Here is a 24,970-nt window from a genome sequence, read left to right on the forward strand (position 1 = left end):
CTTCAAACACCAAATTTGAAACAATTCCGGTGAATAATGTCGCTAAAATCATCAAAATACCGAATATGGGGAGGTATCGTTATATGGGGGCTATACGAAGACGTGGACCAACATGACCCATTTTCAATACCAAAAGTCCTGCTGACATAATATACATTTGAGTAAAAGAAAGAATACCTCAGCAACTGAGGTTCGAATTTTTTCTATAGAAAAATGCATCAGTATCAGAGGTCCGAATTTTTTTCTACAGAAAAAAATACCGCAGTAACTGAGGTCCGTAATTTTTTCTATAGAAAAAAATACCTCAGCAACTGCGGTGCGAATTTGTTTTCTATAGAAAAATACCTCAGCAACTGTGGTCCGAAATTTTTTCTATAGAAAAAAACTATACCTCAGTAACTGAGGTCCGAAATTTTTTCTATAGAAAAAAACTATACCTCAGTAACTGAGGTCCGAAATTTTTTCTATAGAAAAAAACTATACCTCAGTAACTGAGGTCCGATTTTTTTTCTATAGAAAAAAAACTCAGCCACTGAGGTGCGAATTTTTTATATAGAAAAAAAAAATACCTCAGTAATAGAGGTCCGAATTTTCCGGATTTTTTTCTATAGAGAAAAATGCGGTTTATTTTCTATAGAAAAAATATTTCAGTACCTGAGGTCCCAATTTTTTCTATATAAAAAAAGAAAAAAACTCATTGACTGGGACCGGAATTCTTTTCCAGAGAATAATATTAACCTCAGAAACCGGGGTCCAATTTCTTATCTATCGAAGAAATACCTTACGGACTGAGGTCAATTTTCAGAAACCGGTGTCCGATTTCTTTTCTATCGAAAAAATAGCTTATTAACTGAGGCCGGGTTTCTTTCTATAGAAAAGAATACTATACCAAGAAGTGAATCGTACCGGTATGGCCAAGCCTACATAAAAGCCTTAAAAAATTAAATTTAAATATACAATTTAAAAACTCTTTCGGGGTTTTGATATTCAAACCGAGTATTATCACATCCATTTGGAACTTTCCACAGACCAAAGTGGCTACTGGACAGTGAAGTTATAAGAAAATTGAAATTTGATTTAGAATACTTCTTCCCTTGATACTTATCCCAAAAATTCAAGTATTATTGGAAATATTGACTTAGAATGGAATCGTGTTCAATTAGCCGTAAAAAATTCGATAGTAAATTAAACCTAAACAATTAAATCTACATATATGATTTATTCAGAGATTGATAGTAACATTTTCTATAGAATATTTCTTCTTCTATTTTTGTTACTTTTAGGCGTCAAATCGAAAAAAGTCCGAGGAAAAATTGATCAAAAAATTAGGGAACATTTTCCAATTTTTTTACCAATATTGAGGCACTTTTTCGGATATATAATGGAAATATAAATTCCTTTTCCTCGGTGACTAATAGTGAAATTTTATGAAGAATATTTTTGTCCCTAATGTTATCTTTGTAAAATTATGCTTTGTCGGAGATTTTTGCATAAACTCAAAAAAGTACGGATTTAACCCTAAAATGCGTTTTCAATATATAAGTTAATGTTAGAAGTTAAAGTTTATTTCACACTGCTATGGTGTTTCTTTATTTTGTTACTAACATTTATGTTGCGGTGCTATGCACCTCTCTTGTTGGATTTACAATTATGAATTCCTTCAACTTAAAACTAATATTATACTGCAGCCTGGTCGTGCTCGTTATTACGCTGAGTCATCACTTGCGGTGCGCTGGTATTAGTGCGCGTGTTTGTGGCGGATGACTGCCCTGGTGTCATATTCCTGTTGATTTGTCGGACTGCTTGCGCAGCATAATGATGGGAATGTTTACTAGTTGGTTTGCATATTTAGTTTGATGTTTATTAGGGTGAGCCGTTAACTCCTCCCTCTCGAATTATCAAGCGTCTCGATTGATGTGTTTAGAAATATGGCAGATTATAAAGACTGCCGCGTTGATTCAAGTTAATATTGTGGTTTGCTAGTAGTTTTGTTTTGATAACAGATTCTGTTGTGCCGGCTGCCAATTGGCTTTCTGACACAGTCATTTCTATTTGAGGTCTAGACATTCCTTCATGTGGGGTCATTTTTATAATTTTCATACTCGTTTTGCGCCTTTGCCTCATTTTTACTGCCATCAGGAGGATGACCAATGCTAATATGAGACTGATGTTAAAACATAAACTGGTCTTGAATTCAGTATTTAGACGCTCGATTCTTTTATTACTTTTCACGTGCAACGTTTTTAGTAGTTGTAGAGATAGTATTTCTTCGGTGTAGTTGTTTCTAGCTGAGTGTTTTAGTAGCGCAGGCAACGGTTTGGAGTAAGCAGCTTCTTCGACGGTGAAATTTTTGTTGCCTATCCTAATTGTAGAATTACTAAATCTTATTAAATAAGTTCCTGTTACATTTTTTTCGTTTCCATTTATGACAATATTTTCTTTTATGTTATTTATCAAAATTAATCCAGGTTCTATTTCCTCTAAATTATTAATGTGATCTGCATTTACTATTGAACAATTATGTGGGCTATTAGTTACTAATTTAGGAATACATGTATTGTTTGTTATATTGGCTACATTAGATTCTAGACATAATTCAATACCATTTATTTTTTGACAAGGACTTTTAATTCCAAATGTTGCTCTTTCACATTTTACAATTTTCTTATAATCAACATTTAAAACAGTATTTTGATTTTTTACAGGTCTTATGGTTATGACATTACAAATTTCTTTTACAGTTTTGGGAATGCTTATAATGTAAGTTATATTAGTACTATTGTTTACAATTTTTATTCGTGCGAAATTTAAAGCTTGTTCAATGTTTTGAAACGGGATTTCATCTTGATTAAATATTTCTTCTATTTTCCTAATTTCTATTTCCGATAAAATAAATGTGTTTACAATGTTGGATTTTGTTAAATGAATGGCCGAATTAATATTCGTTATTTCCTCCTTTAAAATTTCAACTTTGTACTTTGCCTGCAATATGAGGGTATTACGGAAGTCCTCACTAGTCTTTAAAATTTTTGAAATACTATTTGTCGCATTCGTTATCTCCTGCATTCTTTCTATTAGATCTCTGTTGATTATTAACTGGTTATTGCTGTTGTCTGTTAACTCATTGATTTTGTTTTTCAAAAGCATAAGGTCATCATGGTCTGGACTACCTGCCAGCCATTTCCACGCCGTTCCAATCTCATCAAGAGATCTTTTAGATCTCTCTTCAGGCATTAGCCGATTTATAAGGTGAGATAGGGTAGTGATGTCATTATGTAGGAAGGGGAGTAGTGGGTGGTTGTCTGGAATTCCTTTGGCCAAGTCGTCCTTGATCCTCTCTAGAGTGTCATGATATTCCTTGATGTTAATAACATGCAAAATTTTGAATGTCCCTGTTTGTATTTTTCCTATTCCACTCTCTATAAGAACCACTTCTGATTGAGAGTAGTCCAATATTTCTGTGACCCCTAGGCAACCTGTAATTAAGAACTGGAAACCCGGTAAATAAGTAAGTCAGTTTCTGATATGACTCTTATGGACTATTCTCCCTGATTGAGTCAGGACAGTTGAGTGCCTATTCTCCTTTACAACTTCTTCTTTGAAACGTTTAGATAATTTGGTTCCTAATCTCTTGTTCTGTTTGACAAATATTTTCTGACCTTCTTGATATTCTTTTGGTTCTTCCCTAACACGATTATGATTTGCCAAATCATTTTCCTGTTTCCTCAAGAGTCTTTCGTAGTTGTTAAGGCGAGTCCTTTCGTAGTCCTCTGGTCCAAAGGTCGTCGGTCGTCCAAAAAATAGATCTACGGGTTTCTTTCCAATTGACGAATGTATTGCGTGATTGTACTTGTTAACGCTATCTTGCAATAGCTCCTCAAAAGAGTAATCGGGTCGCTCACACTTACTGCAACGCATAATTTCCGATAAGGTCGAATGGAATCTCTCTATTTGCCCATTAACCTCGCTCTTATAAGGCGGTGCCGTAAAAATTTCCATGCCAAGTTCGTCTTCCAACATAAACCGAATGGTCTGAGAATTGAAAGATCGCTCGTTATCAAATACAATTGACTTCGGGACCCCAAAGTAGAAAATTATTTCTCTCAATGGTTTCCTAATGTCTTCAATGCCTTTGCCATTTATCATTCTGGTTACTGCGAATTTTGTAAATTTGTCTATTGCGGTTAAAACTCGAAACTTGTCTGTAGAGAAGATGTCTATGTGGATTGTATGCCCAGGATAAGTTGGCATAGGTGTCTTATTAAGTTTGGGAGCGTTCGGATGTCGCTCATACTTATTTTCTTTACATACTTTACAGATATTGATCACATTCTTTATTTTCCTAGTCATGGAAGGGAAGTAATAGCTCTCTAAAATTTGTCTCCTATTCTCGGCATTATTCCTATGTGCTCTGTTGTGAGTCTCAATAATGATTTGTTTTTGTCTCTCCTCATCAGTAACATCTTCAACCATTGTTCGAGCGAATCGTACTTTAATGTTTCTGAAGTGATGAGGGTACAGTGCTTGAATCATAAGCATAACTGGCTCTGAGGTCTTGATGCCGTTGACTACTGTAGGATTTAAGTATCTCTTTAATATGACTTTCAGATCTGATTCCGCTAGACTGGTTTCTTTAATGATATGTCTATGGTAGGAGGGAAATACAATGTTAAATTCATATGAGGAAGCTGATGATTCCTCAATAATGATCTGATTTTTGAAGGTATTTATTGGCACCTCAGCGGAAGGAATTAGGTCTTCCGATGAGTCCTCGGCACTGTGAACCGTGGGCGTTAGGGAGTTAACATCTGTCACTGGTGGTCTCGATAGCGTGTCCGCGACTACATTCGTGCTACCTGGTTTATAAATTAACTCGTAATTATATTCTTCTAACTGTGCCTTCCACTTCTTCATCTTCACATTTGTGTTCTTGTTGCTTAGCGCAAATGTCAAAGGTTGATGGTCGGTAAATATCTTTATGCTTCTTGCTCCATACAAGTAACAATTCAATTCCTTTAAAGCCCAAATTATCGCCAGCATTTCTTTCTCATTTGTCGCATATTCCTCTTCTGCCCTACTGAGAGTTCTAGAAAGGTATGTGATAGGTCTATTGCCTTGAGATAAAACTGCTCCTAAAGCGTATTTCGAGGCGTCAGTAGTGAGTTCAAAGGGCTTATCAAAGTCGGGATAGTTCAAAACGACTTCCTCCGATACCAAACAGTTCTTGAGCTGTTTGAAACTTTCAATCTGTTCGGAATTCAAATTGACACTGATTTTTTTTGACTGGTTTCTCGGGGTTTTCCCTATATCGCCTCTCATCATGGAAGTTAATGGTTTGGCTATTTGAGCATAGCCCCTTATGAATCTCCGATAATGTCCGGTCAAACCCAGGAACGATCGCAAGTCATGAACTGTTCTAGGTTGAGGGAAATTAACTATGGCCTTAAGTCTGTCTGGGTTTGCAGAAAAACCTCCTTCCTTTACATTGAACCCTAAGAAGTCAATTTCTTCCTTTAAGAATTCACTCTTGTCCAAATGAACTTTCAGATTAGAGTCTTCCAAAGTGCGGAATATTATCCTCAAATTTTCAATGTGTTCCTTTTTAGTCCTACCAAATATCAAGATGTCATCAATGTAGACGTAGCACCGTTTCCCTATATGCTCTCTAAGAATATCATCTAGAGCTCTTTGGAATATTGCAGACGCGTTACGTAGTCCAAATGGTAGTCTTGTGAACTCGAACTTTCCATTCTTGACGGAAAAAGCTGTTTTCTCAATATCGGATTCCCTAAGTGGAATCTGATGGAATCCGCTCTTTAAATCTATGGTGGAAAAGTATTTCTGTTCGCCTAAGTTAGCCAAGATTTCTGTAATTTCAGGTATGGGGTATCTGTCAGGTCTAGTTATCTCATTAAGTTTCCTATAGTCAATAACCATGCGGTATTTTTTCACACCTGAAGCATCTGGTTTTTTTGGTACTATCCAAACTGGAGCATTATATGCGGACCTGGAAGGGCGAATTATCCCGTCCCTTAATAGTTCTTCTATCTGTTTGTCAATTTCGGATTTCAGTGCCATTGGATACGGATAGGATTTTGAATAAACTGGACTATCACTACTCGTATTAATTTCAGCTTGTACGATTGTTGAATAAGTGAGTTTTTTATTGGGATCTGCAAAAAGGTTTGGATGGTCATCCAAAATATTCCTGACTTCTTTTTCATCTTCGGGATTTAGATGATTTAAACGTAGATTCATGTTATTAATCTCATCAATTTGCAGCTCTTTCAAAGGAAATTTCTTTCCATCCAGAATTGTGAGATAGGATCTCCAAGTGTAAATCACTGCATTCAAAGATTTCAGGGTATCATTCCCTATTATCCCATCAAAGGTCTCTAGACCAGGAAGGATGTAAAATTCTAACTTTCCGATCCCGCAATTAAAAATGTCAATAAAACTATGGGTCTCTATACTAACTATGCCGCCTACGGACTTAACATGAAAAGGTTTCTGGTTCTTTAGAGGGTTTCTAATAAATTTGCCATTAATATAATTTTTGTCCGAACCGGTGTCTATAAGAAATTTAAGTTCGTTGCCATTTTTCATTCTGAAAGGGAGGTATGGCAACGTTGAAGCTAGTCTAAAAAATTAACGTCATCTACAATTGCCAACTGATCGTCTAGATCCTCCTCGTACGCTTCGTCATAGGAAACCTCATATTCCTGTTCATCAGAACCATTCATTTCATCCGGCTCTGCATCCTCACGTATTTGGGCCTCAACATTAAACATTCTCTGCTGCTTTTGCGGCTGATGAATATTTCCTGAATTATTTCTCTTAAAGTTAGGCTGAACATTGTTAAAAGCATTACTCAACTGTGGCCTATTCTGATAGTTTACCTGCCTAGTCTGTATTGATTGATCCACGTCCATTGGTACAGCAGGTTTAGGAGGAAGTGGGGGTCTGTATCCTCCGTATTGGGGGTGTCCAAAATTATTCACTACTGGAGGTCGATTCGAAAAGTTCGCCGGCCCTCCGTATTGTTGTTCTCCACTTCGGAAATTCCGATAACGATATTGAGTAGGGCCTCTGTACCTTTGGTCACCTTGAAAATTCCTATCACCAATCGTCAGCTGTGGGTAAAAATGTCTAGGAGGGTTAGTTTGGGGGATCCTGTTTGGTCTAGATCCTTTCTCGGTAGCGTGTTGAATACGCACACCTAGATTACCTAATTTTAAACAGGCATTTAGAGCCTGAGGCAAACTTGTCGGGTTTGTAACACTCATTAAGCTTGGAAGATTACCATTAAGTCCTCGAATAAAGGTGTCCAAAGCCTTGTCCCTATATGTTTGGGTCAATACATCCAAAGCCTCGTTCCCTATATCCAGACAATCAATCTTGTCCAGAATCAAAGACAAATGGTGGTAAACCTTCTGGTAAAAATCTGTTATGGTTTGCCCACCCTGAGATAGGACGGTCATTTGATACTCTAAGGTCGAAATATCTCTCTTATCTGAAAAATGAAGCACTAAACACTTTCTTATCGCTTTCCAATTTAATGGGGTCCGATAAGACTCCAAAGCCGTGTCGGCCTCACCAACAATTTTATGCCTAACAGTGTGTAGAATTGTGAAGTATTTGGTTGTTCCCCTTTGTGACTCATAAATGTTCATGATCCTATCAACAGCTTTCCTCCACGCACTAAATTCTCCTGGCTTGCCCGAGAATTCCCTTAACGTCTTCACTATGTCTGGTATTCTCTCTCCTTCTGAGATATCCCCAGATCCTTCTATGTCGACATCTTTAGTGGCGGTAACATCCTCCCCCTGTTTGAGAAGGTTTGCCACCGTCTCACTTATTATTCGTTTCACCTCATTAGTCTGACTTTCCGTAAAGGGATTAAACCTTACGGGAGCTGCCCCAGAAGGCGAAGATGTCTGTCCTGAAACACTCATAGCTTCGACCCTTGTTATTAAGTTGTCTAAATCTTCCGGCATTGGCCGCTCGAAAAAAAGGAGAAAAAGAAACACCAAATCCTAGTTCTCGTCACAAATCTATTATCAAAATTTCTTTAAACTTATTTCAGCACGGATATGACTCTTTAAATTTGGATGCCACACTCTATTTTTTTGTTTAACTTAATCTAACAATTCATATTTCTTACATTTGTTAATTTCGCACAAATATGATTTTTTTGTAAATTTAGATGTCACACTTCATTTTTTGTTTTACCTTACTCTAACATTTCTTTCTTCTTACTTTGTTATTTTTGTTAAACGTATTCTAGCACAAATATGATTTTTTGTAAATTAGATTTCACACTTTCACTTTCTGTGTTATTCCTTATTTTGTTTAATTTTATTTTAACATTTCTTCTTTTTTACTTTTGTTAAATTTATAATAACTTACTAATAATAATTTGATCATTTTCCTTATATCCCGGTAGTCCGCTAGTTCTTACGTAACATCCTTTTCGTACTCCTACTCAGGAACGGTTCTCGTACCGGCTGTTGGGATGTTTTAATCCTTGTGGTTGTTGGGTTCTAGGATGTGTTGATCCTTGTAGTTGTTGGGCGCCAGTTAATGTTAGAAGTTAAAGTTTATTTCACACTGCTATGGTGTTTCTTTATTTTGTTACTAACATTTATGTTGCGGTGCTATGCACCTCTCTTGTTGGATTTACAATTATGAATTCCTTCAACTTAAAACTAATATTATACTGCAGCCTGGTCGTGCTCGTTATTACGCTGAGTCATCACTTGCGGTGCGCTGGTATTAGTGCGCGTGTTTGTGGCGGATGACTGCCCTGGTGTCATATTCCTGTTGATTTGTCGGACTGCTTGCGCAGCATAATGATGGGAATGTTTACTAGTTGGTTTGCATATTTAGTTTGATGTTTATTAGGGTGAGCCGTTAACTTATATGCATTTTAAAAGAGTTTTTGATAATAATTTGAAAGGGGAGCCAAAAAGTTTTTTGAAGGTTAAAATTTTCTCCCAAACTTATCCTTGTATTGTTATCAGTAATATAATAATAATGCAAGAATTCCAAGGAATTTAATTACGAAAATTTCAAAAAATGTGAAGGACGATCAATTTCCTCATCTATTTAGGTTACTTTGAGGTGTAAACTTTTATAACTCCGAAAGACTAAACTTCTTTTTATATTCAATTTCATAATCAACTTCAATTTTCGTAAAACAATTTTTATGTACTGCCCAGTGTAACGTTATTGCCTGTGATGCTTTGTAGGAGAATATTGAGTAAGCGTTTCCGAAATACGGCTTTAACCCCAAAATGTGTTTTTAGATGTCTTCGGGGACCTATATGTCTTCCGGAACCTATAGTAGAATTTTATGACAAGTACTTTTATAGAATATATTGACTTGCTGTCATCGAGTTTGGAAGGAGCTTTAAACCTTTATTTAAAAAAGGAGCAAAAATCCTCCCAATATATGCCTAAAATGCAAGGATTGCAAGGAATCTTAATCCGAAAAAATCCAAAAATATGCCAAAAGGTTGATCTTGCCCCCTCCGGTTCGCTGCCGATATACGTGCCTTTTATTTTTAGTTCTACTTATAGAATTTGCTGTATTTTTCCTTTAATTGAAAAAAAAATAATTTTGTTGCACAGTACTACTGATTTTTTTTTTTTTTTTCAATGGGCAGAAGCCTTTACAAATAAAGTTTGATTTTTGCTATTGAAAAACATCCTCAGTCCTGGAGATTGATTATTTATCAGTAACATGACAGCTAGTATGTATGTGTGTTGAATTTGGTGTTAAATTCTTTTTACCCTTTACCATTTTGTCACCTATAAAGAGGACGTTCATCCTTGAAAACATAGGATGTGTCATAGGATACATATCCACTGTTTTAACCATGTCAAGGAGGGGGATTTTTCTATTAAAAAAAATAAAAGAAAAGGTTTACCTTTGATCTAAATTGAGATTTTACAATATTTTTCTAGGATATAATACATTACCCTTTCAACCTCACCCTATTGGGTGTTCAAAAAACTTAAATAAAACTAATTTACCTTTCCAAAAATGTGATTTCTATCCACCCTGAGGTCGCAACAATCCCTAAAGCATTAATGGCATTTTTGCAATTTTATCTATAAAAGTCAGATACCCGTTCTTGTCAAAGGATACTGATATATGAAGATCTTTTGGCAGTCCACATATACACATGCAAGCTGCATTCACTTTTGTATGAGTCACCTCAAACATATGTGTGCTAAGATACACATGTGTATATCAATGTAGATCCTTTTGACATCTATCCATCATCGTCATCATCAAATTGCATTTATACCTGAGTAAACACAATATTATGCAATTTTAGACAGCCTCGATGCACAACTTTGTAACTCATTCGAATTTGATTGAGACTAAATTGGAAGGTGCAGCGTAGGAAGGTGGATGTGTTAGGTCAGTTGGGAGAAGTGCTGATGGATGCGGTACTCTTCGGAAGTCATAATAAGTGCTGCTCAATTGTGGGTAATTTTATTTACAGTAAACATTCCATAGTTGAAAATCTGCATAGAAGATAACAGTGGAACCTGCAATTTTCGGTTTATTCACATTTTTCGTTATGTACAATTTAATTAAAAATTTCTGTTTAAATATTTTTGCAATTGTCTATAGGTAAATACGTATGTATAAATAGAGGTATGTACACACATGTGTAGGAATCTTATAAATATGTATTATATTTATATTCAAACTGAGTATGTTTGCATTTGCAATAATATAGAAAAAATATTTATTCACTATATTAAATATTAAGAAAATATTTACAAATTGTTCTTGTTGTTGTTTTTGTGGTATTTAAATCAATATTTTGAATGGATATCAAGGGCGTAATTTGATTTCTTATTTTTATTTGGCTATTTTATGCACTAATAAAAAAGGCAATAATTTTCACCTGAAGAAAGTAGATCGGATTATTTTTTAAGGTGGAAAATTTTAAACCCACCATTTCGAATATTCAAAAATTCCCCGTTTAATTAGTTACGCTACGCCAGTCTTTAATATGGTATGAAGGTCGTACAACAAGGCAAATATTATTTTCTCCAACCCCAATTTTTGTTATTCTAAGAACTCATCGAATATGAGTAAATCAATTTAAATTAATTTAATTGCATTTAAAATTTATAATCCTTTCTATTTTTCTATTGAAAATGTAATTGAGTTTTGGGGGACTAGTTTTCAATTCTCAATTATATCAATTATTCTTTAATAGTGTTCAAGTAGGATTTGTAGAGTTTTCGGAGACTACTCGTCCCAAAATAACAACCCAGTTAAAATGTATCATTCGGTTTCGCCGACGGATGTATATCCTCAGCCCATGTTCGATTATTTAAATATATTTTGACTTGTGTTATGATTATTCAAAATGTTGACCCTCTATGGAGTAGGGTCCGAAAGACTGCACCAAAAATTGCCCATTTTGTATCGGACTTAAATAAATATAATATAAATATTGCGACGTGCCTTCTCTTTACAGGGTGAGATAAAAAAACTGCAACAAAGTCAAACGCCATAATTTTTCACTTTTTTTAAATTTTATTGAAAAGTAAAAAATGTCGGACTTAGCATCAAATTTTAGTTTAAGTGTAGATTTCTTCGAATTGGTCACTTTTGGCACGAATTATGGCCTTCAAACGACCAATGAAACCGTCCCACGCTGCCCGAATGTTGCTCTGCGGAAATTTGGCCTATTCCCGGCGAAACTTTGGTATTTTTTAGTGCCAACCTTTCTTCCCAAAATACTCCAGACACAATAGTCCAACGGATTGGTATCCGGAGATTTTGGTGGCCATTGTGCGCTGGAAATCAAACGATGAACCTCATTTTGTAACCATTCTTAAGTGGCGCGTGCTGAGTGCAATGGTGCTGAGTCCTGTTGGAATGTCCAAGGTCTGCGACCAAAATGTTTGCGAGTGCCCAAAGCTTTAATAGAATATTTTCGTGGTAATTTTCGGCATTTATTCCGATGCCACAATCGATTAATACGTGGGGAGAGCGACAACCGGCTGTTATGGCGGCCCATACCATCACCAAGGCTGGCGCTTGAGTTCTGGTGGCCAACCGAAGGTGCACATTTTCAGCTGATCTCTTTGGCAAGTAAACACGACTATTTTGATTGTTTACAAACTGCTGGACAACCAATGTTTTCTCATCGGAGATAACCAAATTCGGCCGGTCATCAATTTCGGCCAAACGAAGCAACTCTTTAGCTCTTTTGAGTCTATCTTCTTTCTGTTCTTGCACTTTTTGGAATTTCAATGGCTTTACCCCGAGCTCATTTTTCAATATTTGCAAGATGGAATATTGCGATATGTTCAGCTCATGAGCCATATTTCGGCCACTTTCTCCTTCTGTTCAGTAAAATATTTTTTGAAAATTTTTGACCTTTTGTGGGGAGGTACCAGAAAGAGGTGACCGATATTGCCCATCTGCGAACTCGATCTAAGTTTGAAATTAAGAATATTACGATGACCAAATTGGATACTCTCTTCGAGAGTTATCGTGCGCACCAGCCAGACAGACGGATGGATGGACATCGCTAGATCGACTCCAAATGTTCGGAAATGAATTTGGTCCAAAGAGATCTAGGGTCTAAGACCGTTATTGCGATTTAAAAATATAAAAAAATAATTACGAAAAAAATCAGTAGATTATGGAAGTAGAGATGCAATTTAGAATATACATATATAGGCGATGTAAACTTTCCTAAATAGCTGGGACAATTTCTGTCCTCTCCTACATTTTTGAAATTTTCGGATTAAGATTTCTTGGAATCCCTTGATATTCTGCACATAGTGTCTGCGGCAATATTGTAGATAAAAACACGAGGATTATTTTAAAATTAACTCATTATTTAAAGATTAGTTCTATATCGACTCTCCATCGAGTCAACAAAATGGTGAGGTTCAATGTAATGTGTAGAATAAATTACTGGAGATCAGAGTTCTCAATTTAAAAACAAGTAAAAAGCAGTAAGTTGGGCCGAACCGAACTTTGAATACCATCCACCATTTGGAACGAATTAGGAAATTTCAAAAAAAAAAAAAAATAAATAAATAAATCCATTAAAAATTCTGTTGAAATCTTAAAAATTCCTAATATCGGAACATGCCGATGTATGGGGGATATAAGATATTGAATTCTATTTCAGGGGGTAAAGTACGCACAAAGAACTTCTTGTGTAGCATTTCAGACAATTCCATTGAAAAATGTGGCTAAAATCATCAAAATACCGAATATCGGGGGTTACCGTTATTAGGGGATATGCAACATTGTGGACCCATATAGACAATTCTATTTCAGGGAGAGAAGTACTCACAAAGGTCTCCTTGTGTAGAATTTTAGGCAATTCCATTGAAAAATGTAACTAAAATCATAAAATTGCCGAATATGTGGTCTATCCGATATCGTTCACCTATATATAAATCTCCTTCAGGCTGTAAAGCACTAACAAAAAAATCCTTGTGCAGAATTTCAGAGAATTTCATTGAAAAATGGGTCTTAAATCATCAGAATATCAAATATCGGGGGTACCGTTATATGTGAGCTATCCGATATCGTGGACCTACATAAACAATTCTCCTTCAGGGGATAAAGTACTCACGAGGAACTCCTTGTGTGGAATTTCATATAATTCCATTGAAAATGTGGCTAAAATCATAAAAATACCGAATGTCGGGGGGTACCGATATATGGGGGCTATACGATATCGTGGACCGATATAGCCCATCTCCGAACTTGACCTGCCTGCAGACAAAAGACAGATCTGTGCAAAATTGTAGCTTCCTATTTTTAATCGTTTTGGCTGTAGCGTGACTACAACAGACGGACGGACTGGCAGGTCTAAATCGTTTTAGAATTTTACTCTGATCAAGAATATATATACTTTGTTGGGTCTAAAATTATTATTTCGATGAGTTACAAACGGAATGACGAACTTAATATACTCTCCATAATATGTATGATGGAGGCTATAAGAATAGTCCATTATGGCTCATTTATTAGGAAAAAATCTGCAGACATGTATATTTTACAGTAACTGAAATAACCATTAGACGCCAAAACACACACTCATGTTTTGATAGAATATACTTAAGAGCGATCTGAAGTTGATATTTTCCTATGAAAAATGTTTCGCTGAAATCATTTCCATACCAAAAATTCTTAGGGTATATAAGGAATAATATTGTTCAACATTGAAAAATTGTCAGCCTTAAAGATGTCTACATTTTACTACAATAGAAATAGAAATAATCTTGTCGGACCCTGGCATGCCACTGAAAATCGTTTGAAATGAATTTTATGCAGACGAATTGTCAACACTTATTATTTTTACCTTCCCATCTATTTTCAGGAAATTCCTCCTCACATAACATTATTTGCGGTTTGACAAATGAAAAGTTTTGCAATTGAAATTTGTGGTCAATTCAATTAGCAAAGATTTCAGCAAATTTCTCGAATTCTTAAAAGAAATAGTTTAGATTTGTGTTTGCTTTTTAAAATTCGATAAGTTTATTTTTGCCTCTGATTCAATTGTTTTGCAATTTTCTCCCTGCCTGCCTGCATTTGCATTCCTTTCTTCCATCTCTTTTGGAGGACAGAGAAAATAAATAAAAACTTCCATATGAATGCCATTGCAATTAGTTTATTAAAATTGATTTGCAAAATTTTAATCTTTTTTAAGTATTTCACACAGTATGACCATGGACGTGCTTCTTTCTCTCCACTCCGCATGCCCCCCGGCTACTGACCCACTAAAAACTTTAGCAGCAGCAACATCATCATCGTCGTCATCGATATAAACAACGGCAGGCAAAGTCAATGCCAAAGAAAATCGGTGTGTTTGTGTGCGGATTTAAGACCTTCGCCATGTAGGTTATTGTTTTGTTTTTTTTTTTTTTTTTTTTTTTTTCAATAAAACTTTTCAATGCTAATTTAATTTTTCCCAGAAAAACTGAGTACATGATGGTATTTATTATTTGTATAATTCTTTTTAAATTTGTTAAAAAAATATATATCAAATACCCACTTAGATTCTTCAATGTTAATGTACTTCTTTAAAAGGCTGAGCTAACTAAAATTAAAGCCCATATTTCAAAATTAATTGATAAGTGGCAGGTGAGATGCACTGAAACCTCATTAAAATAAATAACATCTAAAAGACAGGATTAAAAGTGACATCTATATATAAGAGTAGTCAATTAACTGACTGCCTGAGAATCAATGCCCAGACGCAACGGCTGAAGCCAGAATCTTAAAATTTTGCTCGAGGACCAGTTTTGTTGCGCAGGCAAGGTATTTGAAATTCGTACTAAAAGGGTACGAAAAGTTCTAAAAATTGAATATTTTGTGTTGGACAAATGGAACGATCTAGAATTGTGAAATTTAGGATGGGAGTCACTGATAGAGTGCTGGATAGATGTACCAAATGGTTTTTGGGAATTCGAACTTAAGATTACGAAAAGTTCTAAAATAATATTAAACTTATAAAATGGTACCTTTTTGTATTATATGAATGAAAAGAGCTTGGCATTTTGAAGATCAAGGTTTGGAGAATCAAGGTTGGAAAGTAAGTCTGATATATGAAGGTGGTATTGGAAATGTGTGCTTAGTGTGCAAACTGTACTAAATGGTACCAAATTTTTAGAATGTTTAGGGTGAACGAATGAAGCTGCAATTTTGAATTCTTTGAGTCCCTTTTGGTGGTAGGTTTGTGATACAGGTGGTTTTAAAAATATGTGCTACAAGTGCACGAAAAGTACTAAGTAGTACTAAGTTTGGTACAATTTGGTATTGGTTGAGGTGATAGTGTTTGCAGTCAAAATTTGGTATTTGGGTGTGTAGCCTGGACATATAAAAGTCGTTTTGGAAATGTGTACCAAAATTGTACGAAAATTACTGAATGGTACTATGTTTAGTATTGGGTGAAGGGATAGAGATAAAATTCTGAAATTTAATATTTAGATTACTGATGATGATGTGTGTGTGTGTGTTTGAGATTAGGCTTTGGTTTGGAAATGTGTCATATATTTGTTCGAAAAGTTCTAAATTCAATATTGGGTGAAGGCATGACAGTGGTTTGGAAATGCGTCCTATAGTAGTACGAAAAGTACTAAGTAGTACTAAATTTAGTATTTGGGGAAGGAATAGAGTTGAAATCTTCAAATTTGATATTGAGGTCTCTGTTTGTGTCTGTGATTGAGGTTTGGCGGTGGTTTGAAAATATATCCTACATTTGTACGAAAAGTACTAAATAGTGCCAAATTTTAAATTGGGTGAAGTTATAGGTCTAGAACCCCGAAATTTGTTATTATTGTTACCATGTGAAATTGAGATTTGGATGTGCTTTTGGAAATTTGTACTATAATGGTACGAAGAGTACTAAATAGCACAAAATTTGGTATTTGATGAAGGAATACAGCTAAGATTCCGAAATTTTATATTTAGATTACTGATGATATCAGTGTTTGAGATTTGGCGATGGTTTGGAAATGCGTCCTATATTTGTACGAAAAGTACTAAGTAGTACTAAATTTAATATTTGGGGAAGGAATAGAGCTGGAATCCTCAAATTTGATATTGAGGTGAAAATGCGTCCCATATTTGTACGAAAAGTACTAAATAGTATTAAATTTTAAATTGGGTGAAGGAATAGGGCTGGAATCCCAAAATTTGTTATTATTGTTGCCATGTAAAATTGAGATTTGGATGTGCTTTTGGAAATTTGTACTATAATGGTACGAAGAGTACTAAATAGCACCAAATTTGGTATTTGGTGAAGGAATAGAGCTGAGATCCCGAAATTTGATACTTAGATTATTAAAAGTATCTGTGTTCTACATTTGGCTCTGGTTTGGAAATGTGTCCCATATTTGTACGAAAAGTACTAAATAGTTTTAAATTTGGTATTAGGTGAAGGGATGCAGCTGGAATCCCGAAATGTGATATCCGGGTCTCTGTTTTTATCTGTGGTTAAGATATGGAGTTGGTTTTGGAGATGTGTACTATAATCGTGCGAAAAGTACTAAATTGGGTATTTGGTGACGGAATCCTCAACTTTTATATTGAAGTCTCTGTTGGTATGTGGAATTGAGATTTGGAGGTGGTTTTGGAAAAGTATTGGGTGAAGGGATAAGCCAGAAATTCTCAAAGTTGATATTAAAGTCACTGTTGGTATCTGTGGTTAAGGTATGGATTTGGTTTTGGAAATGTGTACTATAATTGTACGAAGAGTACGAAATGGTACTAAATTTGGTATTAGCTGTATCCCTTCACAGCTGGAATCCCGAAATGTGATATCCGGGTCTCCGTTGTTATCTGTGGTTAAGATATGGAGTTGGTTTTGGAGATGTGTACTATAATTGTACGAAAATTACTAAATTGGATATTTGGTGACGGAATCCTAAAGTTTTTTATATTGAAGTCTCTGTTGGTAACTGGAAATGAGATTTGGAGGTGCTTTTGGAAAAGTACTTTTTGTGGAGTGAAGAAATAGAGCTGGAGTCACGAAATTTGATATAATGGTTACTAATGGTATCTGTAAGGTGGTGAGGTTTGGAGGTGGATTTGGAAATGCGTCATATATTTTTACGAAAAGTACCAAATGGTACTAAATTTGATATTGGGAGAAGGAATGGAGCTGGGATCCCAAAATTTGATATTTAAGTTATTGATAGTATATGTATTTGAGATATGGCGGTGGTTTCCTAATTTGTACGGAAAGTACTAATTAGTTCCTAATCTTTTATTGGATGAAGGAATAGAACTGTAATCCTGAAATTTGATATGAATGTCACTGTTGGTGTCTGTAGTTGAGAGAAGGGTGTGGTTTTGGAAATACGTACTATGAACGTACGAAAAGTGCAAAATGCACCCAAATGTGTCATTGGGTGTTGGGATAGAGATGGAATTCTGAAATATAGTATCGAGTTCACTATTGGTGTATGGATTTGAAATATGGAGATGGTTTTGGGAACGAGTACTATGATCGCTCGGAAAGTATTAAATGGTACCAAATTTGGTATTGGATGGAGGAATAGGGATGGAATTTTGAAATTTAAATTGAGGTACCTCTTGATCGGTAGGTGATCGGTACCATAATTGTACGAAAAGCTCCATAATTTGGTATTGGGTGGAGAAAGAGAGCGTGGATCCTCAACATTGTTTTTGGAGGTCTCTCTTGGTATCCGGAATTTAGGTATGGAGGTGGTTTGGAAATTCGTCCTCCATTTATATGAAAAGTACTAAATAGTAAAAAATGTGGTATTGGTCGCAGAAATATAGCTGGAATCTTCAAATTTTATATTGGTGTCTCTTTTCGTATCTGAAATCGAGATATGGAGATTTTGAAAAACGGACTATATTTGAACGAAAGGTACTGAATTTGGTATTGGATGAAAGGATAGAGCTGGAATCCTGAAGTTTTATATGAATATCACTGTTGGTCTATGTAGTTGAAAGTAGGATGTGGCTTTGGAAATGCGTACTATGAATGTACGAAAAGTACAAAATGCCACGAAATGTGCCATTGGGTGTTGGGATCGAGATGGAATTCTGAAATCTGAAAGTCCTAAAGTAAACTGTTATAACGAATCTATCGTTTGAAGGTGGACTTTTTCCCGGAATAATCAAACACAGCTGCATAAACAATAGATACTTATATAAGTTTCCAAACCATTTATTTAATATCTAATCAATTTTCATCATCTCCAGATTTTTTCAACCAAAAAAAATCTCTTCTCTCTCAGAACTGCTTATTTTTATAATTTTTATGTAACTTATATTCAGAACCTTTGTAAATTAAAAAATCCAATTTTTTATGCTTTCATTTCGGTGCGGTTCTAAAAAACTGACTTTTTTCATTATGTCATGCAATTGGATTTTCTAAAAACCCACTTCAAATTCCGTTCAAAACTTTTAACCAAAAATATTATTGTTTCCAAATTTGTTTTGTTTGTCATAAAACTTACCAACATTTCCTTCGCCGTTAGCCACATCGTTAAGGCCATAAACAATGAACAATAAGACTTGCAACCAAATCGCTATCGAATCAAGACCGCCAAAACGAAGTGACGGAGATCGCCACTTCCAGATTTTAAGCGACGTGGTGGCGGTGGTTGTTTTGGTCGTCGTCGTGGGGGTAATTAAAGGTTGCCGCCGAAGATGATGTTGCCTTGAAATGCCTTGCAAATGATTTTTGGCCACCTTGCCGAGCTGAGGTCGCAGTTTGATGGTGTGGTGATGTTGTTGCTGTTGGATTATGCTTTGCTGCTGCTGCTTCTTGGAGGGATAGAATTTTGAAAAAGTTTTCAGGGTATCTAATTCTTTGTGGCTGGTCGACGATTCATTACTGCCATGTCCGGATTTTGATGATACCAGTTGTTGTTGTTGTGATCGTAATCGCAATAGCGCATTGCTAGCCATGATAATTGGCCCACCTGGAAAGGGAAAGAACGAGAAGGAAAACATTATTATTTTTCTACGTTGGAACAGAAACTAATTAAGAAAATGTAAAATGCCATGGCACACAAATCTAAAATCTAAAGTTGTATTGAAAATGGGAAATACGTTTCAATTTCCGCAACGCAATGCCAATGACGCAGGGATGTGTTTCAATTTTTTTCTTTTCTTTTTTTATTTTGTATTCAAATTCGAACGGAAGTTGACAACAAGCAACGTTTTTTTTTTTTTTTTTCTTTACATCCATTTCGTGGAGGGTGAAAAAAAAGAAAAGCTTAGAATTTTCTCGGTTACTATTGTAAAATGAACCTGCCAAGCTCCCTGTTGTTTTGTAGTTTCTTTTGTTTGCCTTACTTACGCAATGTGTACACTGAGGGAGCTGGGAGCGAAAACAAGTGAATTTTGCTTTTAAGGATTCTGGTCCTTTGTTGAGTTTTATGCGCTTTTTCCCCCCAGTTATCGACAATGGAATAATCCAACACCAACACCACGACCAGCCATAACCGGGTAGTAGCTGCGTTACGTGCTGAGATTTCTTAACAACAACAGCAACAAAAACGTTGGGGAAATTGCATTTATTAAGTTTCCCTTTTAGCTTCTTTACAGTTTGCCATTGTTGGCGTCTTCCAGTAGCATGGGTTTTTGTTACTTGCCAAGCTTTTTGCGCCTGTTGCGGACTATATTTTTGCGTGGGTGCCTTTCGAAAAAAGTAATGAAGTTACTAATAGAATATTTTCCCCTAGAATGCACTTTTGTTTTTTTTTTTTAAACGACAGTATTGTGTTACAGTAAGGTCGAGCTTTGGGACCCCATGAGGACATATAAGAGAGGTTATAAATCATCTAAACGGAGAAGGGCCTCTATAGGTCTTTCATATGCATATCACTTTTTTTAGGTACAAAAAATACCTCCAAAAGTTATTCAATATAGAGAAGATCCTCGACAGACCTCCTACAGGTCTTATACAGGGTAAGATGAAAAAACTGCAACCAACCTCAGACTGCTGTCATGTGTAAGCCACTCGTCCGACAGCTGTTAAAATTATTCCAGTGACAGCGTATAATATTGTTTACAAGCGCACAAAAGCATTTTGGTGAGAATTTTCCAGAAAAAAACTTACTCTGGCTATAGTTAGAGACTCCAGCATTTAAATGTGAATAAATCTTTTGTGTCTCGTACCATCGCTCGTTACCGTGATACTGGTAGTGTAGCCCGACATCAAGGAAGTGGATGGAAGAAAACAGCGACGAGTAGAAATGGTTCGAAAAGTGAAGAAGCGACTTGATCGAAACCCGCGTTGCAGTGGCCGAAAAATGGCTCATGAGCTGAACATGTTGCAATATTCCATTCGGCAAATATTGAACAATGAGTTCGGGGTCAAGCCATTGAAATTCCAAAAAGTGCAAGAACTTCCATGCAGAGGACCTTTGATAGGTCCATACAGAGAACCCCTGTGACAGATCTTCCATACATAGACCACCTTCGACAGGTCTTCTATACAGAGAAGGCTTTTGGCAGGTCTTCCATACAGAGAAGGCTTTCGACAGGTCTACCATACAGAGAAGACATTTCACGGGTGTTATTTAAAAGAAGAACTTCGACAGGTCTTCCATACAAAAAAGACCTTCGACCGGCATTTTATGCATAGAAGACTTACACAGAGAAGACCTTTGACAAGATTTCTATGGAAAGGTGACCTTCGACAGATCTTCCATACCGAGAAGAACTTCGGCAGGTCTTCCATACCAAGAAGTCCTTTGGCAGGTCTTCCATGCCGAGAAGTCCTTCGGCAGGTCATCCATACCAAGATGACATTCGACAGGTCTTTCATACAGTAAAGAACTTCGACAAGTCTTCCATACAGTTAAGACCTTCGACAGGTCTTCAATACAGTAAAGACTTTAGACAGGTCTTCAATCTGGAGATGACAGGTCTTCTACACAGAGAAGACTTTCTACAGGTCTTCTATGCGGAGAACACCCTCTGCAGCCTTTCTATGCAGAAAATGCCTCCTACAGACCTTCTACAGGTCTTCTATACGGAGAGAACCTTCTACAGGCCCTCTATGCGAAAAAGGCCATCTACAGGTCTTATATGCGAAGTAGACCATCTACATGTATTCTATGCGAATACCATCTATAGGTCTTCTATGCAAAGAAGACCAAAAGACCATAGAAGACCTGCTGAACACCTCCCACTGATATTCTACATATAGAACACATTCCACCAAATAAATATAATACGTTATATAGAAAACCTTTCACAACTCCTCAAACCTAAATCTCCTTTGGTACATCTCATGTAGATTTCCGAACTTAATATACCATTCTTTCTACGTAGGATAATATAACTGAGGTTGAAGACAAAAGACATAATAAACCCCTTAAAATTAAATTTATATCACATTGTTAACTTCTCTCTTCCTCTCTCTCTCTCTCTCTCTATCTCTTTCTCTCCCCCACTCTCAGATACACTCCCTATTTTCCACTTTTTCTAGGAAACGCACACAAATTTACGAACAAATTTGGCAACTGATGGCCATTAAATCTAAATATGTTTTGCTTTTGTCCTTCCCCTCTAACAAATCCTTATTGAATTTTGATATCTCCTCCTCCTCTTTCTCCTCATTATGGTATGGAATCAACTTTGATTTTTCAATATGATAATGTTGTGGTCGAGGAATATTTGAGTTTTTTTCCTGGATGCAGCAAAAATGCCTTTTGGCTGTTTTGTTGCTGCTGCTGCTGCCATGGTTGCCATGATGATATTTTATTTCAATTATTTGTTCTCAAATACCGAGAACTTCATTAACATAAACCAGCGAGACGGAGAGAAAAAGAGTTGTGATTGGAAAAAACTGCGTATTTTGTGAATTTGACAAAAAGGACAAAGTTTTCACAAAATCCTCTCGGTAATGGGAGTAAAATTGCATTTTCGAGAATTTTGTTCACAATGTGGTGAAGTGTGAGTTCGTGGAAGATTCGTAAATCAAATCGAACGTATTTATGTCAAAAAACATCTGATTAGATTTTATTCTTGGTATATGCAGCACATTAGGAATTTTGTATTTGACACAGATCATCAGATTACAATCAGGGGGTGGAAATTTATGAAATTCGTTTGTGGAAAAAATCACAAAATTTTTGTCACACCATACACCATATGGGTTTTCTACTATATTCTAATACAGATTATGGAAGACATCAAAAGTCTCAATTTTACCTAAATGCCAGGAATTTATTTTAATTTAAAAGGTAATTTAAGGTTTAAAGTCGTACTTTATGAGAATTTGTGCAAAAATATCCAACAAAGCATCATTTTAGGAGGAGGACGTCAAGGACGAAAATATTTTTCATTAAATTTTACCATAATCTGCCAAAGAAAAGAAATCTCTATTTCCATTAGGTATCCAACAATATTTGCATGAATGTTCCCAAAAAACTTCTGTTTTTTATCAATCTTTCCTCTCTCTCGAGTTGATGCCTGAAAGTAACTTAAAATTAACTTTTAAGGTAGAAGGTGTCAGAAGAAGATATATTCTACACATCTAGGCTTAATAGCTTTTAAGAAAATAACATTCTGAATTTAAGTATTACAAGGAAAAATTATGTGATTATACATGGTGAGATGGAAAAAACTGGAACCAACTTCAGACTGCTGTCATTTCTGAGCCACTCGTCCGACAGCTGTTAAAATTATTCCAGCGACAGCTCATTATATTGCTTACAAGCGTACACAAGCATTTTGGTGAGAATTTTCCAGAAAAAAAGTTATTCGTGATGGAATTCGAGCGAAATAGTGTGCTTTATTTATATTTGGCTGGAAAACCACAAGTGGCTATCGTTAGAGCACTCCAGCATTTAAATGTTAATAAATCTTTTGTGTCTCGTACTCCAATATATACAGGGTGAGATGAAAAAAACTACCACCAACCTCAGACTGCTGTCATTTCTAAGGCACTCGTACGACAGATGTTCAAATTATTCCAGAGACAGCTCATTATATTGTTTACAAGCGTACAAAAGCATTTTGGTGAGAATTTTCCAGAAAAAAAAGTTATTCGTAATAGAATTCAGGCGTTATAGTGTGATTTTTCTATATTTGTCTCGAAAAACACAAGTGGCTATCGTTAGAACACTCCAGCATTTAAATGTGAATAAAACGTTTGTGTCTCATACCATCGCTCGTTACCGTGATACTGGTAGTGTCGTAGCCCGACGTCAAGGAGGTACACGGAAGAAAACAGCAACATCAGCAGAAATGGTTCGAAAAGTAAAGAAGCGACTTGATGGAAACCCGCGTCACAGTTGCCGAAAAATGGCTCATGAGCTGAACATATCGCAATATTTCATTCATTAAATATTGAAAAATGAGCTCAGGGTAAAACCATTGAAATTCCAAAAAGTGCAAGAACTTACACCGTAACAGAAAGAAAATAGACTCAAAAGAGCTAAAGAGTTGCTTCGTTTGGCCGAAGGGGGTGAACTGCCGAATTTGGGTTTCTCCAATGGGAAAACATTCGAAAGTGGTGAACTGCCGAATTTGGGTTTCTCCGATGAGAAAATATTCGTTGTCCAGCAGTTTGTGAACAAAGAAAATGATCGTATTTACATATCAAGGAGGTCAGCTGAAAATGTGCACCTTCGTTTGGCCACCAGAACTCAAGCGACCGTGGCATCAGAATAAATGCCTAATATTATCGCGAAAATATTCTGGAGGGTGTATCAAAGCCTCGGCACGCAAACATTTTGGCCGCAGACCTTGGACATTCCAACAGAGCACCTTCGCACTCAGCACGCGCCATCCAAGAATGGTTACAAAATGAGGTTCCTCGCTTTATTTCCAGTGCACAATGGCCACCAAAATCTCCGGATACCAATCCGTTGGACTACTTTGTCTGGAGTATTTTGGAAAGCAAGGTTGGCACTAAAATATACCAAAGTGTCGATCACCTCAAGCAAGCGTTTTGCCGAGAATGGACTAAAATACCGCTGAGCAACGTTCGGGCAGCGTGTGACGGTTTCATAAGCCGGCTGTAATTCGTGGCGAAGGTGACCAATTCGAACAAATCTAAACTTATTCTAAAATTTAATGCTATTTCCGACATTTTTTGCTTTCTTTCAATAAAATTTAAAAAAAAAATGTAAAAATTATGGCGTTTGTCTGTGTTGCAGTTTTTTTATGTTAATAGTAAAACATCTCTAGCAAATCCTTAAAAAAATTAAAAAAAATCGCATTTGTAATGGTCCTTGCAGAAACATCTTAAAAAATCAATTTAAAAATAATACTTGAAAAAATATTCTTAGAAAAATATTCGTTGATAAGTCTTCTTAGAAAATTTTCTAAAAAATAATAGGAGTCCTTGAAATTTTTTTCTTAATAAACCACGTCGATTATTGTCCTTGAAAATACAGTTGAAAAAATCGAAATTGATGAAAATACTTTAAAACATGTTTTTAAAAATATCACATCTATAGT

The 24,970-nt window shown here is 35.9% G+C and overlaps 1 protein-coding gene across 2 annotated transcripts in view; it reads right to left on the reverse strand.

The window, feature by feature from the left end:
• The window catches only part of LOC101888655 (receptor-type tyrosine-protein phosphatase N2), a 206,177-nt gene that overhangs the window by 108,944 nt on the left and 72,263 nt on the right, over nt 1–24,970 (reverse strand). For both annotated transcript variants that reach the window (XM_059121166.1, XM_059121167.1), the window contains one exon: nt 19,003–19,470. In XM_059121166.1, coding sequence (XP_058977149.1) covers nt 19,003–19,456 — 454 coding nt within the window. In that variant the 5' untranslated portion in view covers nt 19,457–19,470. The remainder of the gene's footprint in view (nt 1–19,002; nt 19,471–24,970) is intronic.

This window comes from Musca domestica, unplaced genomic scaffold (assembly GCF_030504385.1).
Source record: "Musca domestica strain aabys unplaced genomic scaffold, Musca_domestica.polishedcontigs.V.1.1 19, whole genome shotgun sequence".
In the NCBI taxonomy this organism is placed as follows: Eukaryota; Metazoa; Arthropoda; class Insecta; order Diptera; family Muscidae; genus Musca; species Musca domestica.